At 42.4% G+C, this 22,527-nt stretch overlaps 1 protein-coding gene across 15 annotated transcripts in view; it reads right to left on the reverse strand.

Moving 5' to 3' along the window:
* The window catches only part of CASK (calcium/calmodulin dependent serine protein kinase), a 303,724-nt gene that overhangs the window by 218,348 nt on the left and 62,849 nt on the right, over window positions 1-22,527 (reverse strand). For 8 of the 15 annotated variants that reach the window (XM_038760033.1, XM_038760034.1, XM_038760031.1 and 5 more), the window contains exon 2: window positions 6,601-6,713. The exons of 1 other annotated variant lie outside the window; for it this stretch is intronic. In XM_038760033.1, the coding sequence (XP_038615961.1) occupies window positions 6,601-6,713 (113 nt within the window). Of the gene's footprint in view, window positions 1-6,582; window positions 6,714-22,527 lie in introns of all 15 variants that reach the window. 6 more of the 15 variants (XM_038760027.1, XM_038760030.1, XM_038760023.1 and 3 more) reach the window with 1 other exon arrangement.

Here is a 22,527-nt window from a genome sequence, read left to right on the forward strand (position 1 = left end):
GGCACAGAGTAGTGAAATGACTTGCCCAAAGTCTCACAGCTGATAAGTGGTGGAGCCGGGATTAGAACCCATGACCTCCGACTCCCAAGCCCGTGCTCTTTCCACTGAGCCACATTTCCTACAGTGCTTCCAAGTGGTAACTCATTAATGCCATCTCTCTAAAGAGATTCTGATGCTCAAGCAAAATGTGCAAAATTAATTTTTAAAAGTACTATGTAATTACGGTATTTATTAAGCACTTACTATGAGTCAAGCACTGTTCTAAGTGTTGGGGTGGATGCAAGTTAACCAGGTTGGACACAGTCCCTGTTCCACAACGGGCTCACAGTCTTATTCTCCATTTTACAGATAATAATAATAATAATAATGGTATTTATTAAGCGCTTACTATGTGCAAAGCACTGTTCTAAGCTCTGGGGAGCTTACAAGGTGATGAGGTTGTCCCAAGGGGGGCTCACAGTCTTAAACCCCCATTTTACAGATGAGGTAACTGAGGCCCAGAGAAGTGAAATGACTTGCCCAAAGTCACACAGCTGACAATTGGCAGAACCAGGATCTGAACCTGTGACCTCTGACTCCAAAGTCCACGATCTTTCCACTGAGTCACGCTGCTTCTCTTAATACAGATGAAGGAATTGAGACACAGACAAGTGAAGTGACTTGCCCAAGGTCACAGCAGACAAGTGGTGGAGCCGGGATTAGAAGCCAGAAACGTCTGATTCACAGGCCCAGGCCCTTCCTCTAGCCATTAGGCCACACTGCTTCCCTACTATACGCTTAAGTACTTACACTGTAAGTATTATATGGTTAAGAACATGAACTTTTTCATCAAGGGTGCAAGGGAGTAGTAGTCCTGTTATAGGGATAACAGAGCTCGTCTAGTGGCACTGTATTCCTCCTGGACTGTAAATTCCTTGAAGGCAGGGTTCGCATCTATCCCAACCTGTTGCACTGTACTTTTCCAGGCGCTTAGTAAGGTGCACTGCACACGTAGGAGCTCAATAAATAGGCAGAATGGCCTACTGCTTAGAGCATGGGCCTGAGAGTCAGAAGAAACTGGGTTCTAATCCCAGCTCTGCCACTTGTCTGTTGTATGACCTTGGTCAAGTCACTTCACTTCTCTGGGCCTCGGTTCTCTCATCTGTAAAATGGGGATTACGACCATAAGCCCCATGTGGGACCAGATCTGTGTCCAAACCCAATTTCCTCATATCCACCCCAGCACTTTATACAGTGCCTGGCACACAGTAAGTGCTAAATACCACAATTATTACAGTTATTATTAATAAATACCATTGGTTGATTGATCAGTTGACTACTTCGGATGCCTAAAGACAAACTGAGCATGGTTTGGAGCACAAGGCTCCCATAAACGATCTAGTCACACTTATTTCCTGGCAATTGTTGGATTGGTGTAATGCTGAAAAGGGACTGAAGTGGGGTGCCAAGACTTTGCGCTGTTCCAGACTAAAGTAAGGCAACTGTATCCACCAAAGCAGGGACAAGAAATGCTTTGTGGACAGAGAGAGGCAATGACCCATACCTCTTAACAGCCTTAACAATGAAAGGAGTGGTGGCGTTTAAGCAACAGTCCTCAGGAGCAGACTTCAAAGGTCGGGACCAGAGCTCCAAACCAACGGAAGTCAGGGGTGGGGCTCTGGAGAGTTTCTAAAGACTCGTTAAAAACCCAGTCCATGCTGGATAAGCCAGTTCCAGATCATGCATCAGCCTCATTAGCGTAACTGGGCACCCCAAACCAAAGCAACAACACCTAGAGACAACATCAATGTTTCAATAATATTGTATATATGTATATATGTTTGTACATATTTATTACTCCATTTATTTATTTTACTTGTACATATCTATTCTATTTATTTTATTTTGTTAGTATGTTTGGTTTTGTTCTCTGTCTCCCCCTTTTAGACTGTGAGCCCACTGTTGGGCAGGGACTGTCTCTATATGTTGCCAATTTGTACTTCCCAAGCGCTTAGTACAGTGCTCTGCACAGAGTAAGCGCTCAATAAATACGATTGATGATGATGATAATAAAACAAGAGCAGAGTAATAATCAATCAATTGTATTTATTGAACATTTGTGTTCTGAGCACCATACTAAGCACCTGAGAGAATATAACAGAGCTGATAAACATGATCCCCACCCAGGAGATGCCTACAGTTTAGAATGAATATTACTGCTATTACGTTTACAGTACTTTGGGTCAAGCTCTGTACTAAATGCTGAGACAGCTACAAGGTAAGAAATCTACCCAAGAACTTAGAACAGGGCCTGGCACATATTAAGTGCTTAACAAATACAACAATTATTATCATTACTGTTGTTATTATTAATTATTAAGTGTCCATATATGATTTCTGCCACCTTTATAGCTAAGGGGTGTGTTATGCAGGTGATTTGGTGGTCACTGCTCTTTGGCTCCTCTAGAACCCAGGCGGCTCTCATACTGGTCCTGTGCTGTCTTCTCTTCAAAATGCAAAATGGAGACGGAAACAGCAGTGTAAGAAAGCAAACACATTCTTTAACAAGGACCAGGGGAGATCCTGATAACTTTTATATCTACCTCAGTGCTTACCACAGGGCTTGGCACACAGAAAGCACTGAACAAATACCACAATTATTATTATTATTAATTGGGCCTTCCATATATAGAAGCAGCGTGGCCTAGTGGATACAGCATGAGCCTGGGAGTCAGAAGACCAGGGTTCTAATTCCCACTCCACCACTTGTATGCTGCGTGTCCTTGGGCAAGTCACTTCACTTCTCTGTGCCTCAGTCCCCTCATCTGTAAAACGGAGATTAAAAACAAGTGCCCCATGCAAAACACAGACTACGTCCAACCTGATTAGCCTGTACCTATGCAGGGTAAAGAACAGTGACTGACACGTAGTAAGCGTTTAAACATCAAGTGTGCCTTTCCTGAACTTGATTCATGAATTCAACCCTCATAATTAAAAAAAAAATGCACATACTTATGGGCTAACCAGTGACCAAAGTAAAACTGTGTACTCAAGACAGTGATAAAACGATACTATTCCCAAATGAGATCATTCTCCACAATGAAGATTAATCTCTGCCAAATTCAGCCAACTTTGAAAACTGCATTCCACACGTACTTCACAAATTTTAAGCCAAGTTGGATTCATTGAGAAGCCACTGAATATTCAGCAGTCACATACTTTTAAAGACTGAGTTCTTTCTTCAACACAGAAAAGTTTGTGTTTAAAAAAAAAAGAAAGAGAAAAGATTGGGCTATGATCAAATGCTATGTGAGGAACAGACTGGACCATAAAATGTCTTCCTCTTTTATTATATTACAAAGGGGTTCAATATTGCTTGTGTCACTGAGACTTGATTTCCTTGAGTGTTAAATGGAAACATGGTTTCCTCAGACCAGAAGGATTATACCACCTGGCTGGACAGATCATTCTCTACTTTCTATTCCTTTTTGGGAGCTGACTGACCCTTTCTCTGCAAATCTGCCACAAGCAGCAGCATGGCCAAGTAGACAGGGCACTGGTCAGGGCATCTAAAGGCCCTGGGTTCTAATCCTGGCTCTGCCAATTGTCTGTTATGTTACCCTGGGTGAGTCACTTCACTACTCTGTGCCTCTGTATCTACTCCAGGGCTAACTAAAGCACCTGGCACATAGTAAGAACTTAACAATAACAAAAAACCCCCCAAAAGCCCTCTTCCTAGCTCTAACCTCTCACATCCTGATCAAGTCAGTCTCTGTTGTAAGGTGGAGAAAAAGGAGGGATTTTCTACGAACCAAAGTCCAATCCTAGATACCAGGTGTAAGATGACAATGTTCAAAACCAATGGACACAGTGATGTTTATCTTGTTACTACAAAGAAACTTTTAAAGTTCAAAAGAGAAACTCCTTCCCTGGCCTGGAACCCTGGCCTGGAACTCCGTCCTGCTTCATTTATGCCAGACCACCACTCTCTCCACCTCCAAAGCACTGTTAAGGTCACATCTCCTCCAATGGGCCTTCTCCAATCCAGCTCTCTTTTCCCCAGTTTGCTCTCCATTCTAAGTAATCTATGCGCTTCAATCTGTGACATTCAGACCGTTGATATTCACCCCACCCCAATCCCACAACATTTATGTACATATCTTTAAATTATATAGTATAAATTTATTTAAATTAGTGTCTGTCTCCCCCCTTGAGACTGCAAGCTCGTTGTGGGCAGGGAGCATGTCCACCATTTCTGCTGTACTGTATTCTGCCAAGCATTTAGTAAAATGCTCTGCACAGAGTAAATGCTCAGTAAATACCATCTATCCTTGAGATTGTGGAAGTGGCCCAATTTCCATCTAAGCATCCCTGTCAGGTAACACTGGGCCTCTACAATGTAGTGTAGAGACTATGAAAAGTATTCTGCAAAGTTAAGAAAAGATCCTTAAGTACCCAAGAAGCAGTGTGGCCGAGTGGAGAGAGCATGGGCCTAGGAGTCAGAAGACGTGAGTTCTAATCTCAGCTCCACTGCTTCTCTGCTGTGTGACCTTCGGTAAGTCACTTCATTTCTCTGGGTCTCAGTTCCCTCATCTGTAAAAATGGGACTTCAGTTCCTGTTCTCCCTCCCACTTAGACTGTGAATCCCATATGGGGCAGGGACTGAGTCTAAAGCTACTACCTTGTATCAACCCTAGTGCTTAAAGAAGTGCTTTGCACATAGTAAGTGCTTAATAAGTATCACAATCATTATTAGTTATAATAATAATAATGACAATGATGTTTGTTAATCACTTACTGTGTGTCAGACACTGTACTAAGTGCTGGGGTGGTTACAAAGCAAATACGTTTGAACACAGTTCCTGTTCCAGGTGGAACTCAGAGTCTCAATCCCCATTTTACAGATGAGGTAACTGAGGCACACAGAAGTGAAATGATTTGCTCAAGGTCACATAGCAGACAAGTGGCAAAGCAATAATAATAGTAATTATTATTATTATCAATGTTATCCACTCAACACTCCCAGGCCCCAGGATGGTCTTATTTGCCTTTTAGGCAACCAAAATCAACAATAACACCTTCAGACAAATTGAGTTTCATCATCAAAGCAAGAGCAAAGGAATTTAGAAATTCAAAGGAGATGTCTGGCAGCTTCATAGCTGTGGGAAGTGATTCCACAGATGAACTGGCATCACCCAGCCCAGTGCTCTTATAATAGCGGTCATTCATTCATCCTCTTTTTTCACTAAAAATTCAAATGATATTGAATTAGAATCATGCTTTTGGATTCTGGGTTTCATTTATGGGAGTGGATTTGGAATTCAATAAGTTTCCTCTTGATAAAGGATAGATAACCCTCAATAAATGTATTCAATCTAAATTCTAACTAGGAAAACAATAAATATACATCACACCTTCTGAAACAACCAGTTCTTGCGTAACATGGGGCTCTGTTCTCACGAAACCCTGAGTTAGAAAAACTCATGTTGGTGCTTGTCTGTCGGACACTCCACGAACATGTACCGCCATTACTTGCGATTACTTGTTACTTGTTGATACAAACTCATATTTCCTCTTTCCCTAGCATCATTCTAGCCAAGATGTGAGGTGAAAACACATGTTATGTCAGCGAGCGAGAAAGGGGAAACCCACCTCTTAGATCATGGGTCCTGTGACAGAGTGGGTCTTTGTGCATTGGCACATATCAATCAACCAGCAATATTTACTGAGCTCTTATTTTGAGCCGAACACTTTAATAAGTGCTTGGAGGGATAGCACAATATGGTAGACATGATCCCTGCTCTCAAGGAGCTTACAATATGGCAGGGGAGACAGACATTAAAATAAATTACAGGTAGGAGGAAGCAAAAGATTGTAAATATAGGTACATATAAGCAACAGGCTTGAAGGAGTGGGTACCCAAGTGCTTATGATCTGGTCTGATCTGGTGGGTAGGAGGGAGAGAGAGAGAGGGGGAGGGAGAGGGAGGGAGAGAGAGAGAGGGAGAGAGAGACACACACACAGTCTGTCCATCTCCCTGTTCTCGGGTTTCTGTGTCCGTGTATCCACCTCTCTGGGCCATTTGTCGATGCCTCATTTTTTGCCTAGCCTCCTCCTCCCCTCAGACCCCATCACGGCCCAAGGCTCTCTTCCCTCTGCTCCATATTCAACTACCCACTTGAAACAATAGCTGACCCATGGGGTCCCACCACCAGCAGTGGGCCTCAAAGTGGGCCTCAGAAGCAGGGCTGCATGGCCTGAGGGACACCCCACCATGGCTGAGGCGGGGCTCACCCCTGAGGGCTGTCCCGGTGGTCTCCTGCTGCTGAACAACCAAGTGAATCTGGCACATTTCTAAAGCAATCTCCCCTCTTCCATCTTCGGGTTTCATTTCCTTCCTAGCCTGTTGGAGTCTGAGGCACAAGTGTTCATTTACGATTAACTAGCCCACAGCAACTGGCAAAACTTAGCTAAACTCACTTCAATGTGGAGTGAAGAATGGTGTCCCCCACTCCCCTACCCCCACCCCCACCCCTGAGATGAAATTAGAAGTTGACAAATGGATATTGGAGTAGTAGTAAAGCCAGACATCAGAAAACTTACTTGAAATCCATCTCTTACCTTCTGTACTTAGCCCTGGACTTGAAGTGAACTTCGCTACATCAACAATTTTTACAGCAAATTGTTGCCCAGTTTCTCTGTTGATGCATCGCCGCACAACGCTGAAGGGACCCCTAAAAAACACACACACACACACACACACAGTCAGTCTACATTGTATTAACCATTTCCTCACGTTCTTCCTTGTTTCCATTAAACCCCCTACTAGAGCTATGGGCTTTTGGAACCAACTGCCTAGGTTTGGAGTTAGAAGCGAGGGGATTGGTTTTTTTTTTTTTCCCTATGGAGGAGAGGGGGAGGATTTGGATCCCAGAGTGGTTCACTGTTTTTCAATCAAATTTAATTTAAATGCATTTCACAAACTGCTTGGCATATTTCATCTGAAAAATTCAATTTAAGCCAGAAATTCAAATTAAGCCAGAAATCCAGAACCCAACCATAATTAAATTTGCAACGCGTAATCGTAGTTTTTCTAAATCTTAAACAGTTATTTTTTTATGTGAACTAACCATCTTTGAACACATCCTACAGGGATTACCCAACATCTCGTTCCAAAAACATATGCCAAATTCCAAATTCTGTGACACCTTATATATTGTGTAGCTTAATTCTGAGAAGCAGCAAGGCCTAGTGTTAAAGAACATGGGCCAGGGAGTCAGAAGACCTGGGTTCTAAGCCCAGCTCTGCCACTTGCCTGCTGTGTGACTTTGGACAAGTACTTAAAGTCTCTGGGCCTTAGTTTGCTCATCCGTAAAATGGGAATTAAATATCTGTTCCCACTCCCCCTTACACTGTGAGTCCCATGCGGAACAGGGCTGTGTCTGGCCTGATTACTCTGTATCTACCCTAGCACTCAGTACAGTGCTTCACACACAGGAATCACTCAATAAATACCATTATTATTATCATCAGTTATTATTTTAGGCATTCATTCTGGCACGGTTACACAGCCCATTAACTAAATGTAAAATCCTGGAGTCTAAATTGTTTTAAATCTTGTTCAAGAAAGAAGAAAATGTAGTTTGTTACGTTTGATGTTCCAGCTCTATCTGAAAAATGGAAGACAGTCACAGGACACCAACGTTCAAATGAACGCTTTGAACTCTCAGGGAAGTCTAGGCCTCTGAAGGCAATCCTGATAGGGCAAACGTGGATGGGGAAGGAGATGGAAGAGAGAAGGGAAAGAGAAGCATTATGGCCCAGTGGAAAGAGCCTGGGCTTGGGAGTTAGAGGACCTGGGTTCTAAATCTGCCTCTGCCCCATGCATGCTATGTGATCTTCAACAAGTCACTTAACTTCTCTGTCACTCAGTTCCCTCATCTATAAAATGGGGATTCAATCCCTGTTCTTCCTGCTACTTACAATGTGAGTCTTATGTAGGACCTGATAATCTTGTATCTATTCCAGTGTTTAGAACAGTGCCTGAGACATAGTAACTAAATACTATTATTATTATTAATATTATTATCATTATTGGAATAAGAACCACCCCCCCAAGGGACAAGCATCATGTCTAATTCTGACCTTCAAATTCTTTCTCAGCACTTAGTACAGTGCTCTACACACAGAAAGTGCTCAATAAATACTATTAGCAGTACAATTACTAAAAGAGGGTGGGGCCCAGGAGGCATTTCATTCCGAGGACACCAACCAGAGAAACCACCCACTGCAGGTAATAACAAATCACTGCCTACATTGAGTTTCAGAGGAATCTTCTAAAGAGATTTCCAATGTCTGCTTCCAAGACTGAAAATACTGACTTATTTAAACAACAGCTCAACAAAGAGAGTCAGTATCAGAAGGTATTCAGCTACTGTTCTACAAGAAGCAGCAGCATGGCCCAGTGGATAGAGCACAGGCCTGGGATTTGGAAGGAACAGGGCTCTAATCCCGGCTCTGCCACTTGTCTGCTTTGTGGTCTCGAACAAGTCACTTAACTTCTTTGGGCTTCAGTCTCCTTATCTTTAAAATGGAGATTAAGATTGTGAGCCCCAAAACGCTACCACCTAGTAGCATTATTCACATTAATGGCATTTATCCAACACCTTGAACATGCTTGGGAAAGTACAACAGAAGGCTGAGACACATTCCATGACCATAGGAACTTACACTCTAGCCAGGAAGACAGGCACAAAAATATTTTAAAATAATGAGAATAAATAATTGAATCTACATTTGAATCCACACATACAGTTATGCTTTATCTGAATATACATAAATACTGAAGAATGGTGTAAAAAATGCATATTTGTCAGCAGGTAGGTACGTCCTCAGCATCTATGTACTATGTCCTCAGCATCTATGCACTCACCGCCACCCACAGCTCTTTAGTACATATTGATTTACAAAGTCTACTAGTATGGAATGGATGTAAAGATTGTGGAAGGGATTATTTCACAGGTGCCCTAATGCAGGCATCCTATAATATTCTCTCAGGACCTTGCCATCAAGGAGATCCCACAGAAAGACAGATGCATCTTTCCAGTTGACCTTAATGCCAGAATTGGCTGCAGTTTCCAAGCCTGGCTCAATAAGGCCTGGTCCAGGTAAAACACACACAAATCACAGTCTTCTTCTTAAAATGTGAACAGGCAATCTTAAACCAAATCTCCACCACGTCATCTGAATGCTTGCCCACTCCTAACACTGCCAGTTAAGTTATAACATTATAAGGCAGTGTGATAGAGAAGATGTCTTGGTCCCACATTCTATGAGAGAAGCATCCCTTCTGTCTGACCATGATCGGTGGCCAGCAGAGGCTGTGAAGTAAGCTGGCACTGGCAAAGCACCACCATGACATGTCTCCCATGAAGACACTCGACCCGAAGCAATGGGTCCAGCTATCACAACCACAAAATAGTCATCAACTCCGACAATGTTATATGACCGAGAGGCAGCCACATAACACCAACGGCACAACAAAAAACCAATCAGTGGTATTTACTGAGCACCTACTGTGCGCACAGCACGGTACTAAATGCTTGGGAGAGAGTTCTTAGCACAGTGGTTGGCACATAGTAAGGGTTTAACAAATATCAGAAAAAAAATAAAAAAGTAGACTTGGTAGACATGATCCCTGTTCACAAGGAGCTTACAGTCTAGACGGGGGAATCCAACTACTTGACCAGTTCCATCAGCACTGTTGGAGGCGGAGAGTGCCGGTACTGAACGTCAAGACAGGGCTTCCATCACTGAGGTCCTGCAATGTTGCAGGATCCCAGGCACTGAGATGAGGCCCCGTGAGAGGAATGCTGTAAGGATTTCCATAAGCATCTTCTACATGGAGTTGGACACCGGTCAATGTCCTAGAGGTGACCACAGGAAACAGTACAAGAACATATTGAGAGCCAATCTCCAATTGGGCTCCAGGAACACTGGCACTCAGGAATTGGGGGGCATGAGACAGGTTCTCCTGCCATTCGATAGACCATTCAGTCTTTGCTATAGCGAAGGAGAAATGGGCTACGTCACAGTCGCCTCTCAGCGCTAAACAGCCTGCTGGGCAAGGGCTGTGATGAGTCACGTGCCTTGGGCCTGGGCCTACACACTCCAGGATCTCACAAGATGTCAGAAATGGCAGGAACAATGCTCATCTGTCATTTTGGATGGGAGAACCCATTACCATATTAAAACAGGCCGAATAGTGTGCACTGGGAGGGTTTGAGTTTTACAACAATCATGACCACTTCCCTCCCAAACATGTTGGCAATTCAGACTTGACCCCAACGCCAATAATAAATTGGTTAAACCTTTTTACAGGAAAAAATATGAGCTGCTGCCTCATTCTGTGGTATAATTAGATATGTTACTTTCCCCCTTTCGTTGACTTTTTTTTCCCTCATCAGCACTCAATAAATACAACTGAATGAATGGAGGTTTCCTGGATGCTAACAATTACGGACCTGATGCAAATGAAGCACACCACAATTATTCCGGTTCTTCTCTGACCAAAGGGGTAGGTTTGAGAAATTTAACACTTTAATTACGGACCACCAACAAGCCAACTGCCAGAATAAATCTACCCTGACCCTTCAAGGTTGAGTAATCTGTGACTTGAAATCCATATATTTCCTAATCCAGGTTTTGGGTTGGCATAATCAGTCCTTCAGGCAAACAGAATTACTGCCAGAGTTGTAGGAACTCAAGTTGGCGAAGGGGAGGAGGAGGAGAAAGAAAATTTCGGTACCTGTTAAGTGCTATGTGCCAAGCAAGCACTGTATTAAGTGCTGGGGTAGATACGAGATAATCAAGTCCCACAATTCTACATGGGTACATGGGGCTCACAGTCTAAGTACAAGTGAGAACAGGTATTGAATCCCCATTCTGAAGATGAGGGAACTGAGGCAGAGAAGTGAAGTGACCTGCCCAAGGTCAGACAGCAGGTAGGTAGTGGAGCTGGGATTGATAATAATAATAATAATAATAATAATAATAATAATAATAATAATAATGGTATTTGCTGAGCACTTACTATGTGCCAGGCACTGTAGATAAAAGCAAAACAGGTTGGACACAGTCCCTGTCCCACGTATGGCTTACATCTCAATCCCCATTTTACTGATGAGGTAACTGAGGCACAGAGAAGTGACTTGTCCAAGGTCACACAGCAGACAAGTGACAGAGCCAGAATTAGGACCCAATACCTTCTAAACCCAGGCGTGTGCTCTTTCCACTAGGCCACATAGCTTCTCAAGAGAATTGGTGCTTCACGGTGACAAATCATACAACGTAGGTCTCCGGGGAATTCTCCCAATTAGTGTACTGCAGCCTTGATATTTAAAGCCCCAAATGTGTGCTGACTTTCCTCTGCTTGATTTTTCCCACCTACACACGCGGTTAGGTAGAGGGAGAAGCAGAGAGATGGAGCAGTGCACTGCACTAGGCATTTGAGGGGGGACAAGAAAGTTAGTGGACAAGATCCCTACCCTCAAGGAGTTTAGAGCTTTCAGATCCTGAAGACAGTGAAGACTGCTGGAGGCTCTAAGGCAAGTAGCCATTCATTCGATCGTATTTATTGAGCGCTTACTGTGTGCAGAGCACTGTACTAAGCACTTGGGATAACTGACAGAGTGGAATTCGTCTAAGCAGCAAGGGACCTGCTTTTCCTGTAGACGGTATGTTCCTTATATGCAGGGAATGGGTCTGTTAATTCTGTTGTACTGTAGTCTCCCAAGCACTTAGTATAGTGCTCTGCCACGTAGTAAATGCTCAATAAATGCCACTGATTTTTCCAAAGGTGATTTGGCCATCAGTCAAAATTCATCATTCCCTTAAGGAGTTTGCCTGTCTGTACTTTATCTCTGGAAATTTAGCCAGCTAGTGGAAACCGCCACAATCAAAATCTTTTAAAAACATTATTTTTCCAATCTTGATTTGTTGGCCACGTTCGCTACCATGTGTAGATTTAATTACTGTAACTAGTACTGAAGTTATGACAATTGACAGGCTCTGTGGGTGCATCCCAAGGTTTTTATAAACCCAAACTAGCAATTACAGAAGTCTGGCAGGGTGAAATTATATTGTAAATAATTTTTTTCAAAGATGCACAATGGTAATAATGGTAATAATCCTTTAATGTAATCTGAAACCGGGAGCAATTACCGTAATAGACACAGATTTAGGTGTTATTATCAGCATTCTCTACCAAGAGGTGACAGAAAGAAGCAGGACAAAGCTAAATTTACAAATAAGAGTGCTTAGTACCAGGTAGTATTCACTACTAGATTGTTTCTTGTGTCAAATATTTCAAGAAACTTGTATAAGACAATATATGTTTCTTATGGCATATATTTCATGACCTTTGAATTCAATGATATCTCTGATCGTACCTCTACCCTTTGGGCCCAGATTTTAATTTCGGATATCAGGATCTTCTTAAAGATTTGCAGCAAGAAAGTTCTTGAATTATTCCCTCAGAAACTGTGATAGCTTCCAGAAGACTCGAAGAGATCAGGTCCCCAGTGGCTTCTGTTCTGCTTTCTAAAATCCATCCTTTCCTCTCCAGCCACCTCTAGACTGAAAGCTCACTGTGGGCAGGGAAAGTACTAGTGCTTTGCACATAGTAAGCACTTAATAAATGCCATTATTATTGTTACTATATTGTTATACTGTACTCTCCCAAGTGCTTAGTACAGTGCTCTGCACACTGTAAACACTCAAATACAATCAGTTGATTGATTCATTCAATCATTCAATTGTACTTATTGAGCACTTACTGTGTGCAGAGCACTGTACTAAGCACTTGGTGACTGATCCAAACTGCTACTATACTGATCCAAGTCCTTATCTTATCCCAAATTAACTAGTGCAACAGCCTGCCTCCTTGTCTCTCTCCACTCCAGTTCATATTTCACTATGCTTCCGGGGTCATTTTTCTAAGAAAATGTCCATTACATGTCTCAAAAATGCTTTGTACAAGCCTCCCCACTCTTCAAGTGCCCAGTAAGTACCACTGATTGACTGATTTTCTGTTAACTCTCCATATAAATCAATCATCAGGAGCAGTATGGTGTAGTGGAAAGAGCACAGGCTTGGAAGTCAGAGGACCTGGGTTCTAATCCCAGCTCTGCCACTTGTCTGCTGTGGCAAGTCACAACGTCTCTGCACCTCACCTTCCTCATCTGTACAATGGGGATTAAGACTGTGAGCCACATGATTAGTTGATTAGCTTCTATCTACCCCAGTACATTGCCTGCCACACAGTTAAATGCTTAATGCCATTAAAAAAAAAAAACACACCACCACACAGGTGTTCTCAGCAGGCGCACTCTGCAATTTATTATGGTCAGAAAAATAGCAATACGATAAAGATGATTTTGGATAAATTCATGGGTGAGTAGTCTTGAATGGGTAATTCATAGGAAAAGTTAAAGCAGCTAGCTCAAAACTGGTTCGACACAGGGATGTCCCATCTCCCAAAGGCTATTTCAAGAAAAGGATATTGACATCAGAAACAAGCACTTAGTACAGTGCTCTGCACACAGGGAGCACTCAATAAATATCACTAACTGGCTGACACTAAATAAGGCATTTATAACCACGAGGATGGATGTCAAGGAAGGCAGCTGTAACTCTTCCTCTACGCATCCTCAGTTGCCACTGTTGGAGAATCCTGATCTGAATGGGCCTTTCTTCCCCTTATTTTGGTGGAACAAGACGGGACTTATTTTACTGCTACATATTCCACTTGACTCCCTTTATGATGAGGAAAAGATCGGACAAGGCAGCCTCACTTCCTGGATAAGAGATTTCCATTAACTTTCCAAAAGAACCAAACTTGTTTCAAGCCCTGACTCACCGACAAATACTATTACCAGTGGCTCAGTGGAAAGATCCCAGGCTTTGGAGTCAGAGGTCATGGGTTTAAATCCCGGCTTCGCCACTTGTCAGCTGTGTGACTTTGGGAAAGTCACAACTTCTCTGGGCCTCAGTTCCCTCATCTGTAAAATGGGGATTAAGGCTGTGAGCCCCACATGGGACAACCTGATCACCTTGTAACCTCCCCAGTGCTTAGAACAGTGCTTTGCACATAGCAAGCGCTTAATAAATGCCATTATTATTATTACCGAAGTTTTCTCGGTCACTCACTGGTGTTTATTAGGTGCCAAATGTACGCAAAGCCCTGTCCAAGGTAGTTGGGAGTACACAATAAATACTGAAGGCGGGCCCAGTCCCCAAGGAGTTTACAAACAGGATAGACTGTTTGGTTTCTGGTACTTTTTCCTCTATTTCAATCAATCAAGCAAGCAAGCAAGCAATTGTATTTATTGAGCACTGTTTGCAGAGCACTGAACTCTATTTGATATTCAGGTTCACACCCACTGTGGCTTAGAGTGTGAACTTTGATTGTGATTCTGGAAGTGAGCTCCTAATGCTATCTCTCAGAAGTTGGTCCAGAAACATTTCTGGGAGTTTGGAGAGAGATTTCCATTAACTTTCCAAAAGAACCAAACTGGTTTCAAGCCCTGACTCACCGACAAATACTATTACCAGTGGCTCAGTGGAAAGATCCCGGGCTTTGGAGTCAGAGGTCATGGGTTTAAATCCCGGCTCCGCCACTTGTCAGCTGTGTGACTCTGGGCAAGTCACTAAACTTCTCTGGGCCTCAGTTCCCTCATCTGTAAAATGGGGATTAAGACTGTGAGCCCCACATCGGACAACCTGATCACCTTGTAACCTCCCCAGCGCTTAGAACAGTGCTTTGCACATAGCAAGCGCTTAATAAATGCCATTATTATTATTATTACCGAAGTTTTCTCAGTCCCTCACTGGTGTTTATTAGGTGCCAAACGTACGCAAAGCCCTGTCCAAGGTAGTTGGGAGTACACAATAAATACTGAAGGCGGGCCCAGTCCCCAAGGAGTTTACAGTCAAACAGGATAGACTGTTTGGTTTCTGGTACTTTTTCCTCTATTTCAATCAATCAATAAAGCAATTGTATTTATTGAGCGCTGTTTGCAGAGCATTGAACTCTATTTGATATTCAGGCTCACACTCACTGTGGTTTAGACTGTGAACCTTGATTGTGATTCTGGAAGTGAGCTTGTAATGCTATCTCAAAGGTTGGTCCAGAAACATTCCTGGGAGTTTGGAAGGCCTGGGATGAATGACTGCCTGATATTGAAGCCAATGCCTGCCTAGGGTAGGGAATGTGGGATCCGTTTCCATGAGCAAGTCTTTACTACAAGCACTCAGAGCCAAGAGTCACCCTCCATCCTCCATGGCTAAGCAAAAACATACTAGAACTTACTGCTCTACCCACGGTAAGCTCTGGATAAATACCACTGATTGACTGTTTAACCGGGGAGCCTATGGGGAGAAGGCTCAAATGCATTTACCCAAGGCTCTTAGACTTCATGCTTATCTTTATTGAATAACAATCCTCTAACTAAGATTCCCCCCCTACACAAACTGCATATCAATTGTAGTTGATTAAATTATCCTGGAAGAAAAAGAAGCCCATTTCTTTGCTTAGCCTAGGACTGCAAAGATTTAAGTGTGCAATTTAAATGTTTTTTCATTAATACCCAGAGAGTAATTGACTTAAAGGAAATTGTTAATACAGGCAGATTCAGCAGGCACTGTTCCAACCTCTGGTCTTTTAACCAAACACATTTAACATGAGAGGCGATGCCCACAAGGAAATGACCATTTACAAAATAATTACCCAGCTCAATACAGGGCCGTCCAGATTAGGTTTTTGAATCATAATTGTGGTAATAAGTTTCAAGGTCTTAAAGAGGAAAAGTAGCAGATTTGGAAAATCATTGCACTAGGAGAAGAAGGGAAGGATTTGGGCAGCCCCTCTCCATCAGCTAAATCTGTCCCCATCTTTCATAAGAGCTTTTACACCCACTTCTCCCCAGCTCTCTCGCTCTATGTTTCTACCAATCTAACAACCATACCTGGCTCTCAACTCTCCCATCCCCAATCCCCTCACTTACTCACTCCATTCCTCTCCCACTCCCCATGCCTAGAATGATTTCATCGACTCCTCTGGCTCCCCTGGAATCCAGCAGAAGCAGAGTGTCCTAGTGGGCACAGCATGGGTTTGGGAGTCAGAAGGACCTGGTCTGCCACTTGCCTGCTGTGGGACCTAAGGCAAGTCACTTCACTTCTCTGGGCCTCGGTTATTTAGTACTGAACATTGGGGATTGGGACTGTGAGCCTGGTTAACTTGGATCTACTCCAGTGCTTAGTACAGTGCCTGGCACATAGTGAGCAACCCCCCGCCTTACCTTCTTCCCCTCCCCAGAGCACCTGTATATATGTTTGCATGTATTTATTACTCTATTTATTTATTTATTTTATTTGTACATATTTATTCTATTTATTTTATTTTGTTAATATGTTTTGTTTTGTTGTCTGTCTCCCCCTCCTATACTGTGAGCCCTCTGTTGGGTAGGGACCATCTCTATATGCTGCCAACTTGTACTTCCCAAGCGCTTAGTACAGTGTTCTGCACACAGTAAGCGCTCAATAAATACGATTGAATGAATGAATGCGTAAACACCAAAAAACAGAAGCAAAAATACAGATCACAGCTCTCCCTGAAGGGGTGGGGTGGGCTGGCCATTTCCTGCCCAAGTATTTTTGAGAGTGACAGTGATGGTGTTGCCCCCATGGGACAATGGGCTTAGAGTCTAATTAGGGTGGCAAACAAAAAAAGAATTACAGAGTAATCAAAATTAATATACAATTGAATGCACATTTATACATAAATGCAGAGGATGAGCATAAGTCTATCTTTCTGTTTTCTTCTTCCTCCTACTTGTAAACCTCTAAATGATGTGGACAAACAAGAATGTACAGAAGGTTAAAAACTATCAGCCAATAAAATCACAGCTTGTAACTACTCCATTTTATAAATGTCACCCAATTTTATTGTAGTCTTTTCTGCACCTTCTATCTCCTGCCTAGTTTGAGATTGAAGGGGTAACAGCACCTTCAAGTATTTTAGTGAGTTACCACTATGTGTAAAGCATGGCACTTAGGTTGGCTTTATACATTCTACCCGCTTTTAAAAAAAATACCTACCTCAATGGGCTCACATTTTAGGAATCAGACAAGCACAGAAACTTTACCTAATCCCTTCCCAATAAAAACCCCAAAACAAAATATGGGTCTATTTATTGTTGCACTGTACTCTACCGAACACTTAGTACAGTACTTTTGCACATAGTAAGCACTCAATGAATCTGATTGAATGAAAAGATTTATGCTCAACACATTAAGGCACTTCTGTGCAAAAGAGCCTCTTGCACTTTACTTCAAAAGATCCCAAAGCATTGTGAGTTTTGTTATTCTCTTTTAGGCAAGAGAAGAAGAATAGGACAAATAGTTTATTTTATGTAACTTATACATGCTGAATTGAACTTTCCAAGTGCTTAGTACAGTGCTCTGCATACAATAAGCGCTCAATAAATGTGTGAATGAAAGAATGAATTGTACAGCTCACATAAGGACTAACAAGGGGGCTCTCAAGCAAGTCAGATAAGTCCTTCGGGGGTGAAATGCAATGCAGGTGAATGACCAGTCTTGGACATCTTATTTGAACACAACTTCCACTGCAGGGCTGACACTGCCATGCATTTTATGTTTGGGGGGAATTTAAGTGAGTTACCAATTGACAACTTCATGGGAAGTTGATGATAGGATCACAACTGCATTTTTGTGGCACTGTGTCTAGTTTTACACAGGATGACCTGGCAAGACTGACAACAAGGGAAGGAGCCATTGCTACTGGAGTCTTGTAAACCAAAGCCAATTGCTCGTGTATGGATGCTTATGCCAAACCTTTCCTTCTCCCATCATCGCTCCCTCTTTGCTGGTGCCCCTCCCATCAGCATCATGACACTGAGAAGGAAGGCAATGGAAAATACAGTTAGAGCAGTGAAAGGGGCCACAGAGGCATAAGTTGAATTGGCGAAACAGTGGTAGAGCAGGGGGCTGGGGGTAGACTGGCTTTCATTCAATCATATTTATTAAGCACTCACTGTGTGCAGAGCACTGTACTAAGCACTTTCAAATCCCCGGGTAGAGGGTATACGTGTATCAGTAAAATATAATCAATCAATGGCAGTTACTGAGTGCTTACTATGTGCAGAGTGCTCTTAGGAGAGTACAATACAACAGAATTAGCAGACACATTCCCTGCCCATAATGAGCTTACAGTCTAGAGGTGGAGACAGACATAAATACTTAATGATATATAAATTTAAAGATATGTATCTAAGTGCTGTCAAATATGTGTACATTGGTGGCATCCCTGGAGTAATGCTTGCATCTGGTAACATTTTTCTAGGTACAACTTCTCTTAGGCTACAAGTGTATGTGCTTGGTTTAGCCAAAATGTGTGAGTTCAAGGCAACGATGGAAATTAGGAAACATTCTTCCAACAACTGGAGCTTGAATATGACATGATGTGGCGTCGAAAGAAATGGTTCTGTACATGTATATCACATCTGGTCTGGGAGAATTCTACAATTTACAGTGTCCTTAATGTTAATTTCTATGAGAATGCAATCCCCTGACCTCCAATACACACCCACACACCCACACACACCCACACACCCACACCCACACACACACACCCATACACTCTATAAGAGAACTGGGAAGTGACTGCTTTTTATTAAGTGAGGTTTGGCCTCAAAGCCCCAATAAAAAGCCTAGTGAAGGACTCTAGATTAAAAAAAATATTGCCTTTGATCACAAATGTTGGCGATCTCCTGCCACAATTTCATCTGGTGGCTCCCTACTTTTAGCCCCTGGATGTCCATGCTGTTCTCCTCTGGAAAGTTGGGGTAAACTTGTCCGCAACGCATAAGCCCAGCTCTCCCAACCATCATGAGGGGGAGAACAGACTTAATTAGATTAGATCACCACCAAGGAATTGTGATTGATTCTTTAGCACACAGCACTGTCTCCAACCGGTGTCCAGGGAAATCTGAACCATCAAAATGTTATTAAGTTCTCATCACTTAAAAACCATTTTTCAAGGTTCAACATAAGTGCCCATCTCCCCATAAATGAATGCAACAGAAAAAAGACAAAACAAAATATCTTTCAAGCGTCGCTTATCAACTCTCCTCAAATCAGACACCAATGACAGCAGTAAACAGTGACATTTCTATATACAAACCGAGAAACATCTCATATTCAGCATACACTAAAAATGCAATTTTCAAAATGAGCGAGACATTTGAAGAGGCAAAGTGAAATGCAGCAAGTTAGATTGGACTTGTTTTTAGCTGCAAGTGGGTGTTCGGTTAAGGAAAGAGTTCTCTGAAAGAAGTTGGCTGGCTAACCTAGAGGGTAGAGCTTTAAACAAGGCTTTGTTTTAGAAAAGGAGAGTGAAATATGCATTAATTGGAGGAAGCAAGGAGAAAGGAAATTATAAATTCCAGGGTAAAAATGAAAAATTAGGAGAAGCAGCATGACCTAAGGGACAGAGCATGGGCCTGGGAGCCACAAAGACCTGGGTTCTAATTCCAGCTCTGCCACATGTCTGCTGTGGCAAGGCACTCTACTTCTCGGGGCCTCAGTTTACTCATGTGTAAAATGGGGATTAAGACTGGGAGCCCCATGTGGGACATGGACTTTGTCCAACCTGCAACCTTGCATCTACCCCAGCATTTAGTATAGCAACTGGCATCTAGTAATCATTCAATCACATTTATTGAGCTCCTAAGTTGGGCAAAGCACTGTACTAAGTGCTTGGGAGAGTACAAATCCCCATCAACCATGGAATAATCTCAGAATTTTGATTCAGTTTTCAGGGTAGCCAAATTTCCAGCCCAGATTTACTGAATGTAGCAGGTGTTTTCGTAAGAGCTATGAAAACAGCATAAGGTCTTAGGGCTTTCTCAAATCTGAATGGCAGTAAAGATCACATTCACTGAGCTATACAACAATGTTCAGCCCAATAGCAGTTTTGGGAACTCATAGGTAATAATAATGATTATTTAATAGCCAGTCCAGAAGGACTCAGACGTGGATCTTGCCAGCGGTGGAAAGCGACGTAACGGTACAGTTGTTAGTGCAGACTGTTCTCTTACTTTTTGTTATGAGGATGATTATGAAAATAATAATAGTCTTAAAGGCTTATTTTTCCCAAACACTGAGGTTGATTCAAGATAATCAGGTTGGACACAGTCTTCCTTGCAGTCTAAGAGATAGTATCATCTTAATATTTCATATTTTAGGGAACTGTGTGGCCTAGCAGAGAGAACCTATGTCTGGGAGTCAGAGAACCTGGGTTCTAATCCCCGCTCTGCTATTTGTCCACTGTGTGTCCTTGGGTAAGTTACTTCTCGTGTCTGTTTCCTCATCTTTAAAATAGGAATTGGTCTGCGAGCCCAATGTCAGTCAGTCATTGGTATTGACTGAGCGCTTACACCAGCAGAGCACTCAACTAAGCTTTTGGGAGAGTAACAGTAAACAGTTGCATTTCTTGTCCCGAACCATGACCAACCTGATTATTTTGTATTTACACCCGTGCTTAGAATGGGTACATAGTAAATGCTTAAATATCACAATTATTAATGTTATTATTATTAGAGTGGAACTTTCTGGGCAGTCTTTGAGGGTAGTGTGGTTATGGAAGGTTCCTGAGGGAGGTAAAGGAGTTGTTGAGGTAGCTTTGACCTCCTGTTATCCTGCTCTCATTTGGCCTCTCTTGTCAGGTTAAGGAAGAGCTGTTAAGTACTGGAGATTTATTGCCTGATTTGCTGTAATTAGCTTTTTAAAGTGGAGTCATTTAAATTGGCATAGGAATAATCATTCTGGGTTTTCCCTTCTACTTTTCACTCTATTTTCTCATCATCCTCTCAGTATTTTTTTAATGTTATTATTCATTCATTCAATAGTCATATTTATTGACTTATTACTTATTATCATACTTGCAGTATGCAGCACAATGTGCTAAGCCCTTGGGAGAGTACAATACAACAAAAGGAGACAAATTCCCTGCCCACAAGGAGCTAGCAGTCTAGAAGGGGAGAGATATTAATGTAAATAACTGATTGATAGATATGTACATAACAATGAGGGTCAGGTGAATACCAAGTGCCCAAAGGGTAGGGATCCAAGTGCATAGATGGGATCCAAATCCAGAGAGGATCAAGTCCTGGTATTTACTGAGCGCCTATTAAATTCAAGGCATGCTTGGGAGAGGACAAGAGAAGCCCCACGTGTATTCCCTGTCCTCTAAGAACCCCCATTTTAAAAGGAGATACAGGCAGATGAAAACTATTTACAAATCGTGAGTGTAGGATGGAGAAACAGGACACAGTTCAGATATATCAGGATGAAGTGGCAGAATGAGTAATTGAATGTATAAGTGAGAATGCAAATAAAAATACACAACTGTTGGGGATAGGAAATACAGTTATAAGTGCTAAAATTCTGTTAATTAATCCAAAAATACTCCTTGAATAAAGGGCAATTTTAGGGGGGTTTTGAAGATGTGGAGAACTGTGGTCTAGCACACATGGGGAGGTGGGCAAGGGGGGGTTCCAGGCCAGGGGAACAATGTGAGTGAGAGGAGAAAGGCAGCAGAGTCGAGAACGAAATTGCAAAAGTTGACTGTGAATTGCTTTGCGTAATTTCTGTCTAACGTGACAGGTAGAAGAAACTAAGGTAATGCAACCACATCTTTAGCTGCAATATTTACCTGCAATGCAGAACTGAATACTACCACAGAATTTTGCTACCTAGGAAGTCCAATGGCCAAAGAACTTGAAAACCTAACCAATAATAATAATAATAGTAGCTGGGGTATTTGTATTTGTTACTATATCCCCAACACTGTACTAAGCGTGGGGTAGATGCAAGATATGGAGAGCAAATGCAGTCCCTGTCTCAGGTGGGACTCAGTCTAAGTAGGTTGGAGAATAATTACATGCTGAAAGTCAGCATGGCCTAGTGGATAGAGCACAGGCCTGGGAGTCAGAAGGACCTGGGTTCTAATCCTTCCTCTCCCACTTGTCTGCTGTGTGGCCTTGGGCAAGTCACTTCAATTCTCGGTGCCTCAGTTCCCTCATCTGTAAAATGGGGATTAAGACCGTGTCCAATCCAACTTGCCTGTGTTCGCCCCAGTGCTTAGTAGAGCGCCTGCCACATACTATGTGCTTAACAAATACCACAATTATAGTTATTACTACTGTTAAACAAGTACTGAATTGCCATTTTACAGATGAGGAAAGTAAGGCACAAAGAAGTTAAGTCACTGGTCCAAGGTCACACAGCAGGCAAGTGGCAGAACCAGGATTAGAACTCAGGTCCTCTGACTCCCAAGCCTGTACCCTAGCCAAGAAGGCCTCTGTGTCTTTTGGGAGTCTCTCAGATTGTATGTGGCAACAGCAAGGCATCAGGTTTCTAGCAAAGTTGAGCATTTACAGAACTGAAATGGTATCCAAATTTCCC

The sequence above is a fragment of the Tachyglossus aculeatus genome, chromosome 18, assembly GCF_015852505.1.
Source record: "Tachyglossus aculeatus isolate mTacAcu1 chromosome 18, mTacAcu1.pri, whole genome shotgun sequence".
Taxonomy (NCBI): Eukaryota; Metazoa; Chordata; class Mammalia; order Monotremata; family Tachyglossidae; genus Tachyglossus; species Tachyglossus aculeatus.